Below are 24602 nucleotides of genomic sequence, written 5' to 3'. Positions count from 1 at the left end.
CAGGCACTCAACTAAAGACCGACAACTGAACTCTCCTTACCACAAATATATTATGTGTCCATCTTAACCAATCAGAAGTGCAATAACCTTCACAGATCACTCGTAAGTACAGCTGGGCCAGTAACTGTTATGCCTCTGTAGTTACATCTAACTTCTTAAGTACCACTGATCCCTCTAATGAACATAAGTCATAGTCCTACTATGATTGAGTCCTCTCTTCCAAAGAGAAGCTGTGGCCACTATGTTCAAGCCCCGAAATTAGCCCTTTAGGAAGCAATCTCTCTACTTATTCCTACTTCGGGAAATGAGTGAATTCCATCTTATGGATTGAGTTCTCAGCTCCCAAATTAGACAAGTCCCCAAAAAGGTAGGTATGTTGAGTTGGCAATCTGGCCACTCTCACCCATACTAGTCAAAGAACCGCTCTCAAAGGCAGGAGTTCCCAAAACACTCAGGATTGAGATCATGTCACCTATGGTCGTTTAGGTGAGATGTAAGTCTCTAGTATCAATGGCGTTATATACAAAGTCTAGTCATCTCGTGGTCTGAGTCTTGTACGAACTCTTTGTATAGGACACTCCCACTCGCACGTCTCCACATGAATGGTCAGGATCTATCATGTGTAGTAGTTTACAACACTTGCAAACCTCTACAAAGCAGGTTGTATCCGTAGTGTCACTAGGATCAGGTATCCCACTTTAATCCTTATACTACAAACCTATTTAGGTTATTACTTAAGGCATGATCCACTTGTATATCACATATACATGCTTAAGTTCACATAAGATAACCAAGGAGTTTTGTTTATTGGATATGAGTAAATGCTAGAATGAAATAACATTTATTCTATTCATTAAACAATGTGTATCATTACAAACAACGAGACTCCGAGAGAATTAGGACACCAATCTCAATATGCAGCTCTCTGTTTTTAGTGGAATGACCAACAGTTAATGGAAGTTGGATAATTTAATTAAAGAGTTTAATTAATTATCCAAGTACCATTAGAGCCTCAATCTATAGGTTTATAAGGTCCCCTCTGTAGCTCAACAGGGATTTAGTTGAGAATTAATTTTGGATTAATTTGAAGTGTTCAAATTAATTGAGGGAATTAATTATATATGATATAATTAATATAATGTATTTGATACATTGTAGTATAACGTACTTGAGAGAAATTTGAATATGTTTCAAATACTAATTATTGTTGAATGAGATTCAATAATTAAATTTAGATAATATGATTTATTTAAATACCGTAAGTGAGTTTAGAGGAATTATAATATTTAATATGATCCAATATTAATTATTATGGATGAGATTAATATAATTGAATTTAATTAAATGTGATTTATATTAAAATGTCATGTATTATTCAGAGAAAAATAAACTATAGCTTTGTTGATATTTGATAGAATTAAAACAATAGACTATGTGTTATATTTGATATAACATATAGTGTTATATATATATATATAATAAAGTAGTTATTATATATATACAAAAGAGGAGTATATAACTCCTTCCCCCTGATCTCTCATCCAATACATGAAGTGGGTAAGATGAATTTTTAGTTCTCTCTAAAAAAATCACACAAAAGAGAAAAGTTCTCTAAAAAATCCCTCTCCTCCTTTCCATCTTCTTCCTTTTTCCAAACCTAGGGCAGAGCCCACAACTTCTATCTATTCTCAACCCTAAAGAATACAAAGAGTTCATATTTTGGTGGTATCCCTTTTGGAAGAAGAGATGGTGATCTGTTCGAGGGGTTTCATGAAGAAATCGGTTCTTCCAAGGTAAATTTGTTTCCTCCCTTTTTAATTAGAAAAGCATGTTGTAATTTTATTTTTTAATGCATAATCTTTATTCTTAATTCTGTATAAAAAAATAAAAAAATTGGGATCGATCCCCACATTCCGCTGTGGGAACCTTCAATAGTTTTCCCTTCACTTCCTTCTTCCAAAAATCTCAGAGCCCACACACTCTTGAGAGATACTCATCCCAGAGGAGGGTACAGAGATCTCACTTGTGGTGTTGCTCATTGGAATTTTATTTGAAGAGTTCATGATCGGATCGTGGAGAAGGGGATTTCATGAAAAACTTGTGATCTTCAATGGTATGTATGAATTTCTTCTCCCTTTTTCCCCTCTTTCAATACATGTTGTAAATTTATTCAATTAATGCATACTTTTCCTTTTGAATTCTGTAAAATTTGTATCCTGTGAAAAATGAAAATTTGGTCGATCCCCACTTTTGTTACGGAATTTCACAGTTTTTTCAAGAAGTTATCTCTGATAGTATGTTATCAATGACAGAAGTTATCTTCAATAACTATGATATAAGTGATATTAGTGATAGAACTTAGATGATATCCATATATCGATGATATAAATGATATAAAAGTCAATTCCATTTGATGAAAATCTATTATTGATAGCCCCTGCTAAAAGTTATTAGTGATAGTCACTGATTGAAACTATCAATAATAGCTATAGCTATCGGTGATATTTGTATATCAGTGATATGACTTAGGTATATATCAATAAAATGAATGATATTAATGATATTAGTTATGTGATTTAGGTAAATATCAGAGGTAAACACTTATAGACCTCTTATTGATAGACTTCTATCACTTATAACTTTAAATGTTAATCTTTGAAAGATGATAGTCTTTTTTCAAAAGTTGATAACTACTTATAAAAGTCTACCATTGATATCCACTGATAGCCTTAAGTGTTAATATTTCACGTTTATTTCTAATTGATCAAAGTGTATCAATGATAACCATACTGATAGCAAATTGAAAGGTGATATTTTAAATGTCACTATTTTAGTGTTATGTTAATATTTCTCAAATTGAAAATTATCACTAATAATAACTATCAATAATATCAAACAATAGTAGCTATCAGTGGCTATCGGTGATAGTTCCTTCAGTTGCTATTATTGATAGCTATTATTAGTGATAGTTTTTAATTTGAGAAAATCGAAAGAAGAAACGTGAAATGGTAGATTGCGTGTGGACTTTTTAGTCATTTATTTATATTGTATTGCTGATAACTGTTATCAATGATATCTAGTGCTAATTTTGTCCCATATCTTTTATATATTTATTCTTGTTCTATATATATATTTTTTTAGTTTGAGTTTGGTTGTTATTTGTGTAATTAACCCTATTATTTATTAGTGGAGGAGAAAAATATTGATATTGACCACCAAAGGCCTCTGTCCCTTCCTAATCAACAGGGTTCGTTTTGTTCTTGTTTGCATTTGGGCCACGAGAAACAGGCCCAGCTTTCTATTGATGAATTGGGCCCTCAGCAACACATAAGCCCATTATCTGCATGTTTGGGCTGGGCTCTTGTTTTTAGCTTTGTGAGCAAGCTCGTTTTGTATTTGACTGACTTCAATCCATCAGCATATAACCTCCTGAGAATATAACTATTTTCACTACATCTACATCATAAATAAATAAAAATATGTGACCTTTGCCAAAAAAAAAAGTGTAGTTTCCATTACATGGAGTGATTATAGCTTAAATGGAATGAAACATGTAGTATCAATTTTGAAGTTAAAAATATCATTTTTGCTCCCCTATATTGTCAATAAAAAAAAACTTTTGTTGAACTTATTTTGTTGCAATAAAAATTAGAGATACAAACAGGGTCGATTGGATTGGGTTGGAGAGATTCTTTTGGACCAATTAGAAATTTTGGTCGGTCGGATTGGCTATCCGAATGACTCGAACAGGTTTCTAATCCAACCCAACCCAATCCTTGCATTGTTTGGTTTTTTTCCCATAAAAGATATTTATGTATAATATAAAAAAGAATATATGAAATTAAAAAGTTAGAATTACATAGATATCAAACTCATAGCTAAAACCACAAGGCCTAGTTTTTAAAAAGCAAAACAATAAGCTTTGACAAAGTAGAATACTCAATGTACTTCAAGAGAAGACTGCAACAAAATGGGAAGCATCTATAAATAGGGGAATCAAGTCATTTAAAATTACAAAAGGATTTAAAATCAAATAATCGGAACCACTAGACCATATGATAATTTATCTCAAGCCAAAAACCTGAAACTCATCCACATACCTAACATTAGAAGACGAAAGTACATCACGTTTAAGTACCAATTGGAGTAAAAAAAAAACTCCCAGATTGAAAACCCACAGCCAAAAATGGGAATCGATGCCGACAGAAAGAGACGAAGAAGATGATGACGACTCGGTGACTATGCAACGAAGAGAAAGGAACAACGATGAAAGGAGAGGGATGAGCAGCGAGGGAAGGATGACGACGACAATTGAGCAGACGAAATTGAAGGGGGGAAGAGTAGGAGCACGGTAGTTCAGTCTAAAAGGGTGATGAGAGAAGCTGAAAGAGGGACAAGGGAGAGGGATGAGCAATACTTCAAAACAAAATCCTAAAATCTAAAAAGTTAATATATATATATATATATATATATATATTAATAATTCGGCCCAGGTTGGGTCAACCTAATTTTTCAAAAAATATAACCCGAGATCCAATCCAACCCTTATAGTTTGAGTTGGTTAGTTCAGGATTATTTGAATACTTGTAGTAAAAATGTCTAAGCAATGTGAATGTTGAAATCTTTCATCTACAAATAAGAGTATTGATGTTCTTGACTTGAGGTAAGATAATTACATCGATAACATACAATAAATATTTATTTTCAAATATAGCATAAATCTGAGTTATTTTGATTAATCAAAGTATTCACCGATTAAAAAAAGAGTTTATCTAAATTAATCTTAATGTTCATAAAAATGAATATACATCGCGTCTCTTTTTTAGTTTAGTTGGTCAATTTTATTTTTAAAAAAAAAAAATACAAACTGCAATCACGTTGTTTTTGTTATTGTTCTCATTTTTAATGAGAACTAAATACAAAATTGGCCGTACTTATTTTAATATTATCTAATTTCTTATGTCTCATTTGGTAATTATTTTGTTTTTGAAAATTGAGCTTATTTTCTATATTTTTCTTATCATGTTTTGTATTACAATAATTGAATACTTAATCAAATTTTAAAAATTAAAAATAATTCTTAAAAGTCATTTTAGTTATTAAATTTGGACCTAAAAAATTAATGAAAAAAAAAATAGTGTGTACAGATTTAATTTTTAAAAACAAAGAATGAAATGATTATTGAAAAGGAGTTTCGTTTAATTTGATTTTGGTAATCACTTACTTAGCATAAGCAAATTGGTGTGGATTAAGAAGGCAAGGAGGGAAGAAAAATCAGAGCAGTGCACACAAGAAGAGACAAGGGGACGGGCGGGAGCAGGTGGGAGACGAGGCCCTACGCTTTGGGCATTAAAGCAGAATCAAAGAGTTGGCCATTATCAATAGCTAATGGAAGGGAGCGGTGCTGATACAGACGGCCATGAATTCAAGAATGCAGAGGAGATGTGGATGGAGCAGGTCGGAAACCCCACCAAGCGCACCCAATGGTATCGTGAAGGCGTAGGGTATTGGCAAGGTGTTGAGGCTTCCGTTGATGGGGTTTTGGGCGGCTATGGCCATGTTAACGACGCCGATATCTTGGGTAGTGAAGTTTTTCTCAAATCCATTTTGGCCGAACGTTTCCCTTTTCCTGGAAAAGACCGCCCCCTTGTCGCTCTTGGTATATCTCTTCATACCCACTTCTTAGTTTTCTGATTCCAGACTTTAACGAGGTAAGATTATACAAGTTACTTTGTGCTACTAATGTCGGAGCTGCTATTGCAGATTGTGGTTCTGGCATCGGGAGAGTCACCAAGAATCTTCTTATCAGATATTTTAACGAGGTAAGATGATACATGTTAATTTTTTATTCCTGCCATGTTACTTTCTTGCTCTCTATCTGTCCGTATTGGGATTTGTATCGAGTAACATTTACGATGGTGCTTGCTTTGGGGTTTTGGGTTTGTGCAATCCGCTCGGCAGCTTGAAAGGTGGACATGAATGATCAGATGAATAGATGTGCAGTTTACATAAGTGGCTAGAATAACTCTTATTGAGCTGTTGAGGATTTAATGCTCATTATTTTCCCTTTATTTAAATATATATATAGTGAAGAACCAAATGACTGATGAATATGGAGGAATAGCTGTTAAATCAGTTGAATCGCAAAGCTTCCTATCTGTTTGAATAGAAAAGGAAGAAAGATTACAAATATTTATACTTAAAGTAACCACATGGACGCTAGATGGAATTTTGATGCTTTTGAGCCAGTAGTATATTGAACGTAAAATTGGCAACAGATGAACTGTGAGATTGTTATACATAAGAACAATAAGATTAATAACCACGTAAACTTACTCAGATTTCAACTCCAGCAGCATTTGTCTCTCCAGCCTAGACTCAAATTTAGTTTCCTAGTGCATACCCCTGTCAGGATACCATTATTGAGGTTGGGCCATTTGTGTAATGACCATTTCCTTGATTTCAATAAATGGTTTTCCAGTGATTGATATTCAATGTTATGATTCATTGTAGACCGTCATCAATGCATTGTTGTGACTATAGATCCAATGTTCCCAAGGGCACAGCATTCAATTCCACATTCAACTTTATGTGAATTGCAGTCAGTCAGCCATATTAACTTCTTTTGTCCTTCAATTGAAAAATTATTATAACATGTACCTTTCTTATAAATTCTTTGGTGTATTAGTATGCAAATTTACTCTTACAGAAAGACTGTTTATTTATTTACCTTTTTTTTGAGCCTTAGGTTGATCTTCTTGAACCTGTATCACATTTCTTAGAGGCTGCCCGTGGAAGCTTGGCTCCAGAAAATAATGGAGCCTCTGATCTGCACAAAGCCACTAACTTCTTTTGCATGCCTCTTCAGGTAATATGTAGTTTATCGATACCCAATATTAATGTAAAACAAGAAAATTGTTATTTTTCGTGGTTATGTTTGCTCAAGATCTTCTCTTTGGCCCTTTAGGTTGTAATTGGTAGTTTATGTACCATTTTTTTATTATGAAAGGAATTTGGGTTTTCGTATAAAGAGCATATTCTTAGTTTTTTCCCCTCAAACTCACCCCATCCTCTACTATGCAACTGAAAAGAAAAGAGTTTATAAGAAACTGGAGAACAATTGGCAACATCAGTATAGCTCCATTGTTAAGACACTATTGTTGAACTTAAATAGAAAGAAACAGGAAAACAATTTTTAATATGGCTAGATACCACAGAATAGAGGTTCAACATCCAGTAGGTAAGACATTGTATTGAGGAATTATATGTGATAAGTTGCTTTGGTATCTTAGTTGATGCGACAGTACCCTTGGATCTCCTCCATCTATCTGTGCATATCTGATTTACAGCAGTAAATTATGACTACCAGATGTCTTATCTGCCTGAATTTTTTTTTTGACATCCATGAATTCGGCTGTATATTTCTTGATTTGGTATCTGGTGCAAGTCGTTTTCTGTTTTCTAAAACATCTAGATTTACACTACTGTTAGGAATTCACGCCAGATGCAGGAAGATATGATGTTATTTGGGTTCAGTGGTGTATTGGACATCTCACTGACGAGGACTTCATCTCATTCTTTAAAAGAGCCAAGGTAAGTTGTATTTTATTTTATTTTATTTTTCTCGAATCAAGCTCTGAAGAATTTTGTTACTTGAGTTATTTATCATTTCTTGAGTCCCTTTGGGTGTAAAGTGGTCTAGCTGTCAGTTTCAGTTAAACGCTTCAAATGGTTTAGATCTTCTCATTTTTCTCTTACCTTACCTTTTAGCTTTTATTTTTTGTTTTCCACCTTTATTTGTTGTGGAGTTCTTCTAATGTTGATGATATATTTTGAATTAGTTACTAAAACAGTTTTGAAAATGGAAATGAATCAATGATAATGATGAAGGTCAATATGATATTCACATCAGAGAGTAAGATGTCGTAACAATGTCAATAGACATACTGGTGACAAAGTTTACCGTGCACGAAAGCTTGAAAGCTTTATTCAGATTCAAACCTAAAATTTCAATGTATTTATAATTTTAGAAAGATATCAAGTAACTTTATGTGTGAAAGTTTCAATATTTCAATTAATATCACAGGGTAATATCTTTTTGATAATATTATAATGAAAATGGAAATTTTTAATATTATATGGATAAGAAACAAGGAACTCATTTCTCAGAAGAAAGTGGAACACAAGGGTAGACAAGATATGTTCTCGTAGTGAAGGTTTGTACTCGCAGTTGGCATTGATGAGAAAATCATCATTTGAACGTCGAAAGATGAATTGATCATTATATTGTGGCTATTGGCTCGAAAATCATTCTGACTCGGTGAGTCTTATGGTGCTTCTTGTAAATGATAAGTTCATTCGGGACATTAATTATTATGGCTCTTATCTTTCTCACTGTTTTCATTTTTCCTTTCACATTGGTAGTTGTTCATGTTTCTGATAACACCATATTCAACTTGCAAGTAATCAATTTTTCATGTCTGATAACATCTGGGAAGTAATAAAAATTTCGTATTTTCTGACAACTCTTGTTAAAAACAAAAATTCTGATGATTTATTTCTGTTAGTCTACCTGACTGCATCAGGTAGATTATGCATATTGGCTCTCACCATTCAGTTACTTTCAGTTGGGCCTAAAAGCTGGCGGAATTTTCATCCTGAAGGAAAATATTGCAAGATCTGGTACTTGCCATTTTCAGTTCTTTTCCTTATGAATCTTATGCTGTCTTCTAGTAACAAGAATATATTATCTCAATTTCAATGTCTGATACCTTCATTCAATGAACTTTTCATTGTTCTAACTTCAATAAAGTTTCTGTTTCTTATCAGAAAAGAAAAACCTTTGCATTAAGCTTGTCTGCCTTATCGACTTTTCCAGTGATTCTAGCTGAAAATCAAAATGAACATTTCAGAATTCAAATGTTGTATCTTGTTGCAGGATTCATACTGGATAAAGAAGATCGAAGCATCACAAGATCTGACCCATACTATAAAGATCTATTTAACCAGTGCGGACTCTATCCATTTAAATCAAGGGTAAAGTGACTATGCGTTTGGTTCAGTTTAATCAATGCTACTTTTATTTACTTTCGTCTGTTCCACCATCAAACCAGATTGCAAAATGATTTCCTCGGTTATTTTATTTTAATCCATTATTTATTTCTTAAATTCATCTGTGCAGTAAGATGAATGTAATTTCAACTGATTATGTTCATAAAAGGCTCTTAAGTTTCTACCCTTCCAGTGATGATTCCTTTTTTTAAAAAAATAAAAATAAAAAATAAAAACATAAAAAAATAAAAAGAAGAAGTTATTAGTCCTATGAAGTTGTAGACTAGTCCTTTCAGTATTCCTGTTTTACCTTCCTATACTTGGTTAAATCAAATTCCCCTGGGTCCTAAAGAAGTAAACCAATTTTCTACAAGCATGCAACTGATAGGTAGTGCACCACCTCATGGTTCATGTTCACGTTGCTACTAACTGTCATATCATACCACGCAAGCCCACTTTATGGTTCATGTTCACATTGCTACTAACTGTCATATCATACCACGCAAATCTTCTTAGCTTTGCCTAGTAACTTGCTTATGAACTTCATCCTGGATGCTGGAACTTATTCCATAAAGGAACTTAATTTGCATTTATTTAATTTTAAAAAATGTTCAATTGAAATGTGAACTAGTTAGACAGTTCGATAGCAAACGTGAACCACAAGGTGGATTAAGAGCCAGTCATTTTAAAGAAAAGCTTAGGTTACTCGTAGAGGATTGGATTACTTGGATTGAATATAAATAAATTTGTAACAAGCACCTCCCAACTCAATCCATGAACACTCTTTTAACTGGGTATAATTCTATTAACTCTGTAAAATTCCTCTGATAGGAATGGCATTAGAGGGATATTAAGGGTATATTAGTAATTAGTTAAGTAGTGTGTTAGGGAAGTTGGTTATAAATAGAGGAAGAGGGGAATGGAGAAGATGAGCAAACTTGATGAGTGAAATTGGGAAGGTCCAAATCCCTTGAACACTTGGTTTATCTTATATTTCTGTTATCTTTTATATTTCAATATATCTGGGTTCTATCATCCATCCTCCTATATCAATTACTGATTTTTTTTTCTACTTTGTCGTTGATGTTTTTAGGACCAAAAGGGATTTCCCCAGGAATTATTTCCTGTGAAGATGTATGCATTAAGTACAGAGGTCCCGAAGAGGAGTTCTCGCACCAAAAGGGAACAAAACAATAGACCTGGCGTTATCAAGTGAGGAGCACTCCCATCTCTCCTTTCTGAATGAGTCAGTAGCTGTGATTTGGGTAGCAATACTTACATTTGTGGGTGCTTACTTTTTAACCTTATTATATGTAGATTGCATGTTTGTGTAAGTATATCATGTCCTAAATTCTCGTACGATATCATCTTGTCTTCAAGTGATAAGTATGACCTCTCGTAGTCTCTGTTAACTGTTTGTCTCTGATTGTTGAATACTCTCGTTTTAAAGATCTGATGGAAAGAAAAAGTTCGTTTTAGAGAAGGATTTCTTGGGCCAACTGTTTTTATCTTATTTTTACACTTCATAGATTGTTTGAAAAGATATATGGTTGCCTGATTTACACGGAATTATATATATATCATGTAGTTGAAGATACTGCTTGAAACACAGGATACGAACACTGAAATGCGATAAAATGAGAGTTCTACTAAAAAGAATCTATATATTTTGATTTCTCAGTTATATTTATTTTGTGTGGTAGGCCAGTTGACATACAAATTCATAGTAGATGGAACTGGAAACACCAAGCTTCTCGTTTTTCAAGCTTGCAAGGAAATGTCGTTGCCATCCGCCCCCAAAGCCCTTTCCCTTTGTTATGTTAAAAGCGATGTGCATTGCATAATAGTTCTCTCTTACTCAATATGTTTCAACCGTTAATATTTCTTCATTTTTAATGAAAAGTGATGATACTCTATTTACAGAGTTCTAATTTGGACGATTATCCTTTTATGCTCTTCAAATACATGAAAGAGCAAGGAACACTAACGGAGGAAAGGTAGTTCAATGATTTCATTATAAAAGTCTTCATTTTTACTTTTAAAAAAATCTGCTTCAACTAACAACTTCTGGGTATTGATTTTAGTACTACTCTTTAGTCGCAATCTATATATTTTAGGTCCAGAGAAACGTTGGTAGATGTCAAAAATACCCCTATGAGTTAAAAGGAATAAATAAATAAAAAAAAAAGCAATTGAAAAGAAACCGATTGAAGTCGACCAAACCGATCATAAAATGCATTAATACGACAATAGTCAACTAAAATAATAAAAATAAATAAGCAACCAAACAACACAACATTATACAACACATTTTAGGATAAACTGTTAAGAGGGAATGTCGTTCAATTAGAATTCAAAAAGAAATTTCAGATTACTAAAGCAACAAAATTTTGTGTATTTTATCACACCTTACTTGAGATCTTGCTTTTTTATTCCCCCTTTTCTTTTTAAAAAAGAAGGTTTCATACGAAATTGGTGATGTATGGTAATGGGATCAACTAAAAATATGTAGGCAAATAACAAGGCTGATATATTGAGAACTTCTCTAAGACTAGCAATTATCTTCTTCGATGAGTGCTGCATATCAAATAAACCTAAGTACTCGTAAATATACACAGAATGGATGATACATAAGCTTTAGCTGCAGAAAGATCAGTACGCAGCTAAAATAACTAGTATCAAATATGAACACATCAATTTCCCCCTCTTTGGCCATAGCAGTTCACTATTTAAATTTTCACATTGATCTACTTACAAACAAAAACAAAAACACACTCTTCGGTTTGTATCTCTCTTCATGGTTCATGCTCCAACCCTTGAAAGGGTTAAAGAACCAAGAAAAAGTGAAATGCCAGTCATAAAAGAACCAAGTACTAGTAGAGATACAAATTAGTATGATACCAGTGGCATATAAGTTGTCATTTTACCTGCCACCAACTGAGCCATTTCTCAGAAGCAAGCAATAAAAAACCTTATACAGCTCATCAGCTCACGTTCAACATTCTGAAGGTTGTAGATGGTAGGTGTATCAAATCCTTTACGCATCACAGTCAGACTTACTAAATTGAAAACTAGAATCCATAAGCAAAGACATAAAAGAAACTATGTCTATGTCTCGATAGGAATAGATATGATTGATGGAAAGAACTCATGTTCAAAACTTTCCATAATAGCATAACCAGCTGTGCCAGCAAAATGTTTAAATATGTGAAAGTTACTCGAGCAATGTGTCGTATTATGCTTGCCGGAATTCAAAACCAATATAAATGACAATCTCAGGAGAGGAAAAAAAAAAGGCGCAAAAAGACACAAAAGATTAAAATTTTAACTTCCCCGAGCAAGTTGGAAAAGGCAACAATGGATGCTGCTGACTTAAGCTTGAGCAGCATCAACCTTCTCTTCTGCATCATCCGCCCCTGCATTAGCGGTGGCACCATTTTCATCTTCTGCTGGTGGTTGCACTTGGTCCTCCTCAGCCAGTGGCTCCTCAACATAATCATTCTCAAATGCATCTGCAGGAACCTCATAGATCCTAACCTGTGGTTTTGATGGGTCCTTAACCAAAACGTACTTACCTTCATTCAATTTCATGCACAAATCCACAATGGATTTAACAATACCCCACATGTTAGACGTATTCAAGTTAATTTGACCTGCAAAATCCTTAGGTTTATATCCAACCACAGCTAAAATGACATGGTTAAAGTGATCGCGAGGATGAACCCTAGAGACATATCCCAACTTCATCATATCTGCACTAGCCAACAGGGCTTGAGCTGTCCATTTTGCCAATTTATTAGCATTGTTCTTCAACTCAGTGGCCAAAACAGCACCCCTCTGTGTTTCCAATTTCTGCCTCCAATCAACACCAGAATACTTGGGATCAAATTCATTAAGAGCATTCAAAGTCAAGAATGATCTTTGCTTATTAACCTCCATAACACTTTGAACCTCACACCGCGCAACAAGATACATATCATCATCGAGTTTCCACCTCCTGTACCTATAAGCAACTGAAGCGACCTCCTCACCCTCATTTGCAAATGGGTTTGGTTCGTCAAAGGCCACCTTATTTCCGTCCCTAACTAAAACTTGCTGCGAGAAGTTCTGATTAATGTAAGCAGCTTCAACACTCAGTGAGTAAGCGGAGTTGATATCGTCCTTGGCCTCTGGTAAAGGTTCCTGAGAGGTCTCGTGGACGGCAAGCAAATCAAGTTGCGACCCATCCCTCTTATCAAAGAAAAGCTTGTTCCCAACACGTTGAACCACAATATCCCAGGAGTAAACCGATCTAGTTGCACACATAAGGGTGGAAAGGATGGCATCCGTAGCGAAAACTGTGGCTTTGTCCTCATTTGCTAAACGACGAATGACAGGATCATCAGTAGTAGTCACCTTGAAGAAGTTGCGGTTCTTGAAGCGCTCGAGGCGGCGCTCGTTCTTGGGAGTGATTCGGTCGTATGCTCGATCATAGAACTCTAGCCCGCCGCACAGAAGAAGGTCTTCTGGCTCAGGAACAGAGAAGGACAGCTTCGAGAAAGTGGAGAAGGGAATCTGATCAAGCATGTTCCATTCGGGTTGAATTTCCACAGAGGATTTGAAAACAGCAGCTTCGCGACGGGGGGCATTGACATTAGACCTGTTGAGGTTATAAAGGCGGTCACGGCGAGCCCGCTCCTTCTCAGCCTCGCGCTTTCGAGCTTCAACTTCTTCGTCACGGCGCTGAGGTAGCTGGGTCCTTTGTTGGTTGAATCGCCATTTAGGGCCAAATTTGGGGCGCGGAGGAGGCTTTCCATCGACCAAACGGAAGGACATGTCCTCGTCGGCATTGGCCGGAAAGGAATCGTCGTTCGTGAAATCGAAGACGGAATCGGAAGCAGTCTTTGGTCGGCCAGGGTTATTCATGGTTCGAGTCCAATCGGCGATCCGGCCAAGCTTATCGGAGCGAGAGAATGGGGCAAAGGGGACATTGAGAGGGAGGTTAGAGGAAGCGACGAGAGTGGCGGTGGAGTCCGGCGGACCCCAACCGTCGGGGTTGTAGGGGACAGCTCCCACTTCAAAGCCTCCGACCATCTGTAATTGGATTTGAGTTTTTCTCCGATCAGAAGGAGAATGGGGAACAGAAGAAAATCAGAGTTAGAGAGCGGCGGCTGATGAAATTGGGGAAAAGAAGAAAAACAAAGAAGCTAGGGTTTTCTTTGCCTTAAGAGAACCTTGTGAAAAATTACAATACTGCCTCACAGTCAATAGTTTTTTTTTTTTTTTTCTTTCCCCCTCTCCTTTTTAAATACTAGATAAATTTAAAATGCTAAATTATACAGAGTACATTAATTCTATGCTTTATTTTAAAAATTACCTTCTTAACTTTCAAAATTTTCAATAAAGCCCTTGAAGTTTAAAATCAATTTAAAAAATACTTTAGTATATTTTTCTTTAATCGACTTCAAAAATATTCTTGCACTTTCAAAAGTTACATTAACATTTTAAACTTAAAAAGTCAATAAAATTACCCTTACTATTAGTCTATGATAGAGATCGTTATCACATTATTTGAAAACTTAATAGTCATGCATTGAATAATCATATATAACTAATTAGTTCTCAAAGCTCAAAATTTCCTATCAAATCTTTCAAAGACTCTTATTTCATTTTAGCCAAAGCATAGAGTTTCCAGTCGCATCCTTAAAAGCATTTGGTAACAAGATTTGTCTATTGCCTTTGAACGAATAGTTACGGGACATTTGAAGTATGAACTTCTTAACACTTCTAGGGAGAATCACTTTAAACTCAAAACACTTAAGAAGCTTCTGTTACAAACTAAATGGGGAGTCAGTATCAAAGACAAAGATGATTGACGTCCTCATTATTGTCACCTTATTACACGTACAACATTGAACTGAAAAAAGATATAGGATTGCTTGCATCAAATTATATTTCAAGTACTAATGTTATTGAAGAATAGAGTCTGGACGAAAGTGAACACAATAACCGGACACAATGGAGTTATTGAAATATAATATTAATTTGATAGCTAACGTAATTTTCCATGCAATGGGATAGTCCATCTTTTCAATTTGGACCAACAACGTTAGTGTTATTTTGCGGATAGTTTTGTTATATTTATTTAATTTTTTCATGATAACAAAAAATGTCAGTCTAACTCTCATGTTGAGAATGAGATGTCCAAACCATGGAGTTATTGAAATGTGTATAGAACGATGGAGTTATTGAAATGTGTATAGAACGGCTATTTAGTGGAAAAATTTCGCCTGAAGACTTGCTTTAAATATATTTCATAATCATCTTTGTCACACACATATATAATCATCATTCATAGTGATGAGTGAGTTATAACATTGAAATTCCACTATAATTCAGATTAGTTGAAGCTTACAAATCTTCAAACAAATTTTCCTTTGGGCAATGGAGGAATACTCTGTTCATTTCTAAAAAAATTATCAGGATCCACCATCGTCTTCACTTTTACCAATCGATCAAAGTTTCGTTTAAAATACTTCCGCCCACATTCTTCTGCAACCCTGTAATTGGTTTCACTCCCTAGATTCGCCCCAATGTCAAGATCTCTGTAATTCAAAAACGATTCTCTGGGAGATCTCGACACAAACGGAGTCATGAAATTATACAAGCTCTTCGACATGTTCATATAAAAATTCGCAGATTCAATTCCTTCTTCTACCCAGGCCAATGGGTACTGAATCAAAAACAAATTCCCAGCTCTATGTGGAAATGGAGTAGCGGATTCTTCAATCTCCCACATTTTTCCTCCATATGGATTCCATTGCATCACCAAATGGGTATTCTCAAATCCAATCATAGTTCGCCAAATCGCTGAAATCCCTTCCTTCGAGATCGGCTTCTTCACATAATCAGATCTACTCTTGAAGAAAACAGAACCATTCTTGGGTCTATTGAGCAGAGTGTCTATATTGCTCCCTTCAGGGGAATTATTCCAAAACAGAGTCGATTCAACCCATTTTCTCTCGCTACAATCACTTTTGTTTAAACCCAATTCAGGGAAATACTTGTTCATCAAAGGAATGAGTGATTCAGTAGTTCCCAAGAACAATCCGATAAAAGAAACTTGTACTGTGAACTCCCCTTCGTTTGTAGCGGACGCCATTACGTTGTGCATTGCTCTAATAAATAAGTCCTTCGGTAGATTAGGGGCCACAGATTGCCAACGGTGAGCCACATCGAGTGCACCCTGTTCTACTGTCAGTTTCAAATTGAAAACCGTCACAGTGTCAGGGACTGACACTAATTTGATCTTCCACGAAATAACAACGCCGAAACTAGCAGCCCCACCTCCTCTAATAGCCCAAAACAAATCTTCCCCCATAGACTTACGATCGTGAATCACACCAATCACATCGACAAACAGAGCATCGATAATATTATCAACAGAAAGTCCATATTTTCTCATGAGATTCCCATATCCGCCTCCACTAAAATGGCCGCCAACGCCAATGGAAGGACAAACCCCAGCAGGAAACGCAAGAGTGGGACTGAATTGAGCAATACGATGGTAAAGTTCGCCCACAATGGCCCCGGCTTCAATCCACGCAACGTAATTGGTGGCTTCTTTAGAAATATCAATGTTACGAAGATTGAACATGTCGAGAAGAACAAAAGGGACGGTGGAACGGTAGGAAAGGCCCTCGTAATCATGGCCGCCACTCCTAACTCGAACCTCCAGGCCTACGGGCTTGGCGCAGAGGATGGTGGCTTGGACATGGGTCGGGTTCAGTGGCGTGATTATGACAACAGGCTTAGGAGTTTGTGGGGTTAGAAATCGGAGGTTTCTGTTGTAAGATTGAAGAACAGATGAAAATGAAGCGTTTTGAGGAGTGTAGATGAGATTAGAAATGGAGGGTGAGGATTGGATTCGAAGACAACTTAGAAATCTTTGAAGAGGTGTTGTTGATTCATAGGAGGAAGATGCTAATGAAAATGAAAACAGAAGAAGAAGAAGAAGATAGATCAAAGAATGAGGCCACATATTTGATTAACGTTAATATTATGACTTCACTTCCAAATTTGAAATGGGTTAGTATATATTAATAGATGAAAAATTAATGTATTTCTTTATTTTTATTTTTTTTTTGTGCATATTAAAAGGATGTAAATGCTTTTTTTTTTCCATGGGGAAAACGAATAGGTCACAAAAGATAATTTAATTTAATTTAATTTAATGAGTTTGTGTGGTGCGTTGAACATAGAAAATAATCATCCATAACACTCCCCTTTTAATTGGAAGGTTTTTTTTTTCCCTCTTCCCTTATACATTATCGTAATAAATTGCTAATTAAATTTCATGTGCATGTTTGGCAATCGGTTTCAAAATGAGAAACTTTTCGTATAGTCACACTAGTTTGAGGGATAGGTTCTAAATATTATTAAATTATTCAAAAATTTGTTAACTTAATCTATTTTGTTGATCTTACATATGATAACAACCTAATTCTCACATTATTTTATCGTTAGTACTTATAAAATAGAGATTTATTCAATGATATCTAAGATTGTAATTATCGATTCACAAAACTTGAATAACATTTTCTTTTAGTTTTATTTTTTAATATGATACTATAATAATTTAAAATAAGGTAACAATTTGAATATAAAAATTTTAAGCATATAACATATAATGAAAGAGAAAACAACTTAACTCAATTATAATATGTGCTATTGATTAAGAGATTTGTGGTTTGATTACCTTTATTCTTATTATATTAACAAACAAACACACACAAAACCTGAAATATTTAAGACTTTATATCAGTCTGCTATATAACAAAAATGAACACATTGTTATTGTTAACATTATAAATTTGACCAAGTTTTTAAGATTGTATTTAATAGATTATTGATCGTGAAAGAAAGGTTGTTTGACTTTTAAAAAAATCTTACAACTTCCAATTTTATATTTAATAGATGATTTAACTTAAAAATATTAAAAATATATTGGACATCAAATTAGATTAGAAAATATGAAATTTTAAAAACGAATAGTCAATAATAATAATAATAATAATAATAATAATAATAATAATAATAATAATAACAACGACGACCACGATAATTCAAGAGCTTACAATAAACAGCACTCAAAATTCATAAATCAATTTCTCCAAAAGAAAAATAATCATAAATCAATCGATTTATAATCTAATCGACTAAGTTTTCTCCAATAGGGAGTATATATAATATAATGAAATAACAATTACATATTTGTTTCTTTTCTAAAAACTGTTGATCATTTTGCGATTAATTTTGTCAAATATAATTTTATTTATATTCATCTTTGTTAACATGTCTCATAAATCAAATGGTGGGACTTAGGCTCAGTTAGGGGTTGTTTGGGGCCCAACATGAGATGGTATAACATAGGTTGGTGTCGAGTTTGATGCCTAAATCTCGTAGGATTAATTTGTAAACATGGTTGAACAAACTTGTTATGTATTTAATAAAATATTTGATATTTTATTCATTATCTGTACGATATTTTAGTTGCATTAACCACAAACCAATAAACTAACATCCAAAGTTATCTTTGTAACTTAAACATGTATGTAGAGACATACGAGTGGATCATGTTTAAGTGATAACCTAAATGGTTTGTAGTAGATGGATAAGACTGGGTATATTATTCTTATGACACTATGAGTATGACCCACTTTTAGGTATTACAATTGTTGTAAAGTGCTACAAATGATCTGATCCTGATCATTCATGTATAGACATACGGGCGGGGATATTCTATACAAGGAAGTTTGTATAAGACCCGACCACGAAATGTTTAGTTTCATTATATAATGCCGTTCATAATAGAGACTTACATTTCACCAGGATGACCATAGGTAACATGACCTGAATCTTGAATGAGTTGTGAATTTCTGCCTATAAGGGCGATCCATTGATTTTTATGGTGAGAGTGGCCAGATCGCAGACTCAACAAGCCTACTATTTTGGGGATTCGTCTGATTGGGAACAAGACTACACAATATGGAATTCACTCTTTCCTCGAGGTTGGGGTAAGTAGATGAATTGCTTCCTTAAAGGTTGATTCTAAGTCTTGAACAATGTGGCGCCACACTCTCTCCTGGCCCGAGAGGGGTTTAGTCATAGTAGGACTATGATCTATTGTTCATTAGAGGAATCAGTGGTACTTAAAGAGTTAGATATAATTACAAGGGCAAAACGATAATTTGGCCAAATTGTACTTACGAGCAATTTGTGAAAGGTCATCATACTGTTGATTGTTTATATCCAATGGACACATAAATATATCTGTAGTGCGAAGAGTGCAGCTGTCAGTATTTAGTAGAGTGTTCAATAGTTAACGGATGGTGAATAATGTAATTAAAAAGTTTAATTAATTATTCATATACTGTTGGAGCTTCAAGCTACAGGTCCATGAGGTCCCCTTGGTAGCTCAATAGGATTTAGTTGAGAATCAGTTTTTGGATTAATTTGAATTGTTCAAATTAATAGAGAGATTTAATTATATATGATATAATTAAATTGTTTCAATTATATATGATATAATTGTCATAATGTATTTGATACATTATAGTTTAATGGGGGAAAATAAATATTTGAATGAGATTCAAATATATTTTCTATGAATTGGATTCATAGTTGTTAAATTTAATATAAATATGATTTATATTAAATGTCATATAATAGAGAAAAAAAACTATAGTTTATATTGTATGTGATACAATATTAAAACTATAGGTTATATGTTATATTTGATATAACATATAATTTAATATATATATATATATGATAAGTTAGTTATCATATTTATATTATTATTATTATTATTATTTTGATAATAAGGAAGTATATTTTCTCTCCACCCACATTAGTGGGGGTGGTTATTCTATTTGGCAAAAGAGAATAAAAAGAAAATGGTTTTCTTTTTGTTCTAGACATTTGATGCAGTTGAATAATTGAGACGTATTTACAGAAGTGTTCTGTGTATTTTTATGTTCATGAGGGAATTTTCAATCTTCTTCTTCCTCTATATTAACCTTCCCCTCTTAACCAAAATAGTCATAGCCCACCACTCCTGGGTTTTCACCCTGAGAATACCAAGGTTTCTATTGTAGTAGTGTCTGGGTTTTTTGTTCGAAGTTATCTTGAAGTAGGTCTTCAAGTTGTTCGTGTTTGTTCGAGGGAGAATCGTGAAGAAAAGGTTCAACAAAGGTGTATTTCTTGAAACCTTTTCTTGTAAAGCATGTTATAATTTAGATTTCAATGCATATCCTTTTATTTATTTACTATAAAACTTTGTATTCAATAAATTATGGAATTTGGTCGATCCGCTTCCGCTCAATGTTCTTCTTGTTAGAGTTCATTCAATTGGTATATCATCTCAATGTTTGGGAGCCCATTATCCGATCTCACCTATTTGAATTGTTTGTGGGCCCATTTTCCTTCCATGTTTCGTATCTCACCGTTTCATTTTCCTCCGCGTATCATATGTCATGTTTCATTTTCCTTCCACTTCATGCATATCGATAGTCCTCTCTCTCACGTCTATCTCAACCATACTCGACCATACTCAATCGTGCTTGAACATACTTGATCATACTCGATCATGCTTTGAACATACTCGATCATACTCGATCGTTCATACTCGTTCATACTTGATCATACTCGATCATATTTGTTTATGCTTGATCATAGAAAAACTGAACTCGATACTTTTTATTCCTCGATGAAGATATATTTATACATCATATAATAATGTAAAAAGACCATAAAGGAAAAGGTATTGCATGTGTTTGTTGGGCAAGACTAATTAATTACGTTATCGGTGTTTGCAAGTTGGTTTGTTATTATTTTTTGTAACTTCCTCTAGTCTCTTATTCCATAGGTATCATATATTTGTTGATTTTTTGTGACATATACAAATGGCCCGTGGAATGTGGCCCTTATATATGGATGCAAATATTTATAATCAAGTTGTAAAATGGTCATGTAAGGTCATCAAGTTATGTAAAATCTTTTGAGGGGAAAGAATTTAATGAATTTCATATCCGATCTAATTTTTTCTATCAGTTGAATGAATTTAATGAATTTCATATTCAGTCTAAATTAACACTATTTTGTAAAACCTTTTGACTTTCTTTGATGAGAAGTTTGGAATGAATAATATAAAATTGAATCGTATACCATATCTTGAGATTGGAAAGAATAAAAAAAAATGCAATCAATGTATTATTCCAAATAGGATGGAAACAATAATAATTGGATTATAAGATTTTTAAAAAAAGTACTCATACAGACAAATTATTATAGAGTACAAAAACTGAACTAGATAACACTGACATGTGAACTCTGCACACCTAAACATAGACATATGAACTTAGACATAACAACTCTGCACACCTAAACACAGACATATCAACTCAGACATAACAATTCTGTACACCTAAACACAGACATCAGAACTTCCCAGACATCAGAACATCTGATATCCTATATCATCTTAGCGTCCCAAAGTGCCCCTTAGAGTCCAATAGATCAGTTTGGACATTTGGTCCAAGTTATTATTCTTTCCATATTCAAGTGGGTCGAATACATGCCTCATTTCTTGAACGGATTTCTACATAAAATGTCTAAAAAATATTACGTGAATGTCTTTAACATTTCATTTCTTACAAAAAAAAAAAAAAAAAAAAAACTATTGATTTGGTTATTTAGAACTTAACCCTCACCTACGTTCTGTGTGTGTGTATATATATATATATATATATATATTTCTCTCTCCCCCATGCATATATTCTCTCATCCCAATAATATATTTAATATATTCTCTCCCCCATAATTCACATCCATTTCTTCTTCCTCCTCCCTCTATTTTCTCCTTCTGGCAGTGTGAGTTGCAGGCGATGGACGACGTTGTAGGGAGAGAGAATCTCTAATGCGGGCTCAAGCAGACAATAACGTGGTTGCAGATGGGCGGTGTGAGACAGCGTGGTGCGAGGTGAAGCTTCTGGCACCGAGCGTGAGAAAATCCAACGCAGACTCGGGCAAATCCAGTCAACGGCGGCGCAAGCTTGAGTAAGCAAACGACGTGAGACAACATGACGAAGCTTCCAACACCAAGCATGAGCAAATCCGTGCACGGACTTGGGCAGATCCAGTCGACGGACCTAGGCAAGAAGATTTGGTCGATGGTGGGGGTTTAATATAAACAATGATGATATATATACTATGATATATATAATCGTTTATTTTATATAAACGATGATGATCTTTATATTTAGATTTATTGTTCTGTGATATATACGCTTATATATGTGTTCTATCTTGAACATCAAGTTCATCTGTGATTTATATAATATGGTATATATATACTTTTTTTTTTGTTGATTTTTGACTACTTTGAATTTATGATATATGATATATACACACTTGCACATATGTTCTAAAATTTATTGTCTAAGGTATATTTAAAAATAACCATGAATATTTGAGTAGCTATCATATTGTCTAAGGTATATCTAAAAATAAGCATGAATATTTGAGTAGATATCAAATATATTTACCAATATATTTCATATATATTTTTAGAATGTTTCCAAATAAAAAATGGAATATGTTATATGTATAAGTGAACAAGCAATGGAACATTTCACATAATAACAAAAATCGACATGAAAAACTAAATGGAAAATAAAATCATATTAAATATCGTATTCTCTCTCCAAATGAAAATGGAAAAAAAAATATATCAAACGCATTTTATCCCTACAATTAAAGAAGGGAAAAAATCATAGTAAATGCATTTTCTCTCTCCATAATTGTTGGGTTTTATGTCCTAAAACTCGTGGTATGTAAACAATGGAGCTTATTATTGCTGAAAATTCAATAAAGTTTGTTATTGAATAGATCTATTGCTTGAATAGAAATCCAATAAACCTAAAAGTCCTTGACTATTGGATGAGTACTTGACTTTATGTGGAAGATATAAAGGTGGATCAGGTTCGAGTAATAGTCAAAATGATCTATAGTACATGGATAAGGTTGGGTACCTTATTCTGGTAACAATTTATCTGGATGCGTTCCTGCCTGCAGTTGTTACAAGGAGTTGTAAAGTGCTACAAACGAAGTGATCCTAATTCGTTCATGTTGGACATGAGGAGTGGGGTTGTCCTTGTGCAAAAGAGTTTGTACAAGATCGGACCACGAAATAAGTCACTGTTACTTTATAACGTTGTTTACTGTTTAAGACTAACTATTTCAAAGCGATGACCTAGGTAACTTGACCTTAATCCTTGGCTAATTATGAACTCCTGTTTATCTGGGATTGCCCTTAGATTTGCATAGGTGAGGGTTGGTTCAACAACGTCGGCTCAATATGACTGCCATTTCAGGGGTGAGACTGGATAGATAGCTGGGGACATAGGGTGCAAGAGGGAATTCACTCCTACCCGCTTTAGGGATAGTGGAGAGGTTGTTCCCTTAAGTGCTGATTTTGAGGCTTGAACAAGGGATCCCGCCCTCTCATTTGGCATGAGAGGGACTCGATTTTGTGATTGGATCACAAAACAATTGTTCATTAGGGGATCAATGGGGACTTAAGGAACAATAGGTAATTTCGGGGGTAAACCAGAGATTTGACCCAGCCGTTATTGCGAACAACCTGTTAAGGGTTAACTTACTAATCATGGTTATATTAAGTATGCATAATATATCTACAGTGAGGGGAGTTCAACTATGGGCTTTAATGGAGTGACCCATTAGTTAACAAATGGGGATTAAATCGGTCTAATGAGTTTAGCCGATTAATCTCGGATTGTTGAAGCCCATGATCTGTTGGTCCATGAGGCCCCCCAACTAGCTCGAAAATGGATTAGCTCTAGAGTAGTGTGATAAGTTAATTTGAAACGTTCAAATTAGAATCAAATGGAATTGGAGAAAATATATTTAAATATGATTTAAATATATGAAGATGAATTTGTGTAAAAATTAATTTAATATTAGATATTAAATTAATTAGAATTATTTAAATTATTTAAATAATTATTTATTAATTTTATTAGAAAATTAATTATGAAATTAATATGCAAAATTAATAAAATATGATTCTTAAATCAATTTTGGATTTTTGGAAATTGAAAAATTACACAAAACTTGGAAAATGGGTTTTTCAAGTTCATCTTCAACTTGCTCACAAGGAACCCACCACTTATTCTTTGGTTTTACTCCAAGTATGAGTTGCATTCCATGTAACACATCTCTTTAAATGATAGTCTACAATATATTGAAGAGATTGGAGTGAAGAAAGGAATGGTGAATTGACTGAATTTTTGCTGAAAAATTCGGATGAAGAAGGTGTTCTTCAATGGGTTGGTTCAGTGAGCTTTCTTCATATGCCCTTTGATTCCAACTTATTTTTGTTGGGATTGGTGTCATAATTCTCCCAGAGTCTCGTTGTTTTGTAAGATACACATTGTTCAATGAATAAAATAAGTGTTATTTAATTCTGGCATTTACTCATATCCAATAAA

General features: G+C 34.1%; 3 protein-coding genes across 8 annotated transcripts; 1 reads left to right on the top strand and 2 right to left on the bottom strand.

Moving 5' to 3' along the window:
• The first annotated feature begins 5243 nt into the window (after positions 1-5243).
• LOC120072685 (alpha N-terminal protein methyltransferase 1) lies at positions 5244-10982 on the top strand. Of its 6 annotated transcripts, none has more exons than XM_039025128.1 (8): positions 5244-5659; positions 5764-5822; positions 6749-6868; positions 7492-7593; positions 8586-8682; positions 8939-9036; positions 10145-10263; positions 10755-10982. In XM_039025128.1, exons 1-8 carry the CDS (start codon positions 5389-5391, stop codon positions 10873-10875), a joined length of 987 nt encoding a protein of 328 aa, XP_038881056.1. In that variant the 5' UTR covers positions 5244-5388; the 3' UTR covers positions 10876-10982. The 6 variants fall into 6 exon arrangements, with proteins under 6 accessions (XP_038881056.1, XP_038881060.1, XP_038881059.1 ...); XM_039025132.1 differs by having other exon boundaries at positions 5245-5659; positions 10760-10975; XM_039025131.1 differs by having other exon boundaries at positions 5245-5659; positions 10145-10316; positions 10760-10975.
• Positions 10983-12162: 1180 nt separating this feature from the next.
• On the bottom strand, positions 12163-14240 carry LOC120072684 (eukaryotic translation initiation factor 3 subunit D-like). The gene has a single exon (XM_039025126.1). The coding sequence runs from the start codon at positions 14122-14124 to the stop codon at positions 12424-12426; it is 1701 nt and encodes a 566-aa protein (XP_038881054.1). The 5' UTR covers positions 14125-14240; the 3' UTR covers positions 12163-12423.
• A 1211-nt stretch (positions 14241-15451) lies between these two features.
• On the bottom strand, positions 15452-17071 carry LOC120073077 (berberine bridge enzyme-like 8). Its single transcript, XM_039025685.1, has one exon. The coding sequence runs from the start codon at positions 17069-17071 to the stop codon at positions 15452-15454; it is 1620 nt and encodes a 539-aa protein (XP_038881613.1).
• Between the last annotated feature and the right edge of the window lie 7531 nt (positions 17072-24602).

Source organism: Benincasa hispida, chromosome 3 (assembly GCF_009727055.1).
Source record: "Benincasa hispida cultivar B227 chromosome 3, ASM972705v1, whole genome shotgun sequence".
NCBI lineage: Eukaryota > Viridiplantae > Streptophyta > Magnoliopsida > Cucurbitales > Cucurbitaceae > Benincasa > Benincasa hispida.
The sequence above is the reverse complement of the archived record's forward strand: the minus strand, read 5'-3'. Positions and strand labels throughout refer to the sequence as shown.

Coding starts and splice junctions, on each gene's coding strand:
- LOC120073077 (XM_039025685.1), bottom strand. CDS start 17,071: ATGTGGCCTCATTCTTTGATCTATCTTCTTCTTCTTCTTCTGTTTTCA.
- LOC120072685 (XM_039025128.1), top strand. CDS start 5,389: ATGGAAGGGAGCGGTGCTGATACAGACGGCCATGAATTCAAGAATGCA. Junction 8,683..8,938: donor GGAAAATATTGCAAGATCTG/GTACTTGCCATT, acceptor ATCTTGTTGCAG/GATTCATACTGGATAAAGAA. Junction 9,037..10,144: donor TCTATCCATTTAAATCAAGG/GTAAAGTGACTA, acceptor TGATGTTTTTAG/GACCAAAAGGGATTTCCCCA.
- LOC120072684 (XM_039025126.1), bottom strand. CDS start 14,124: ATGGTCGGAGGCTTTGAAGTGGGAGCTGTCCCCTACAACCCCGACGGT.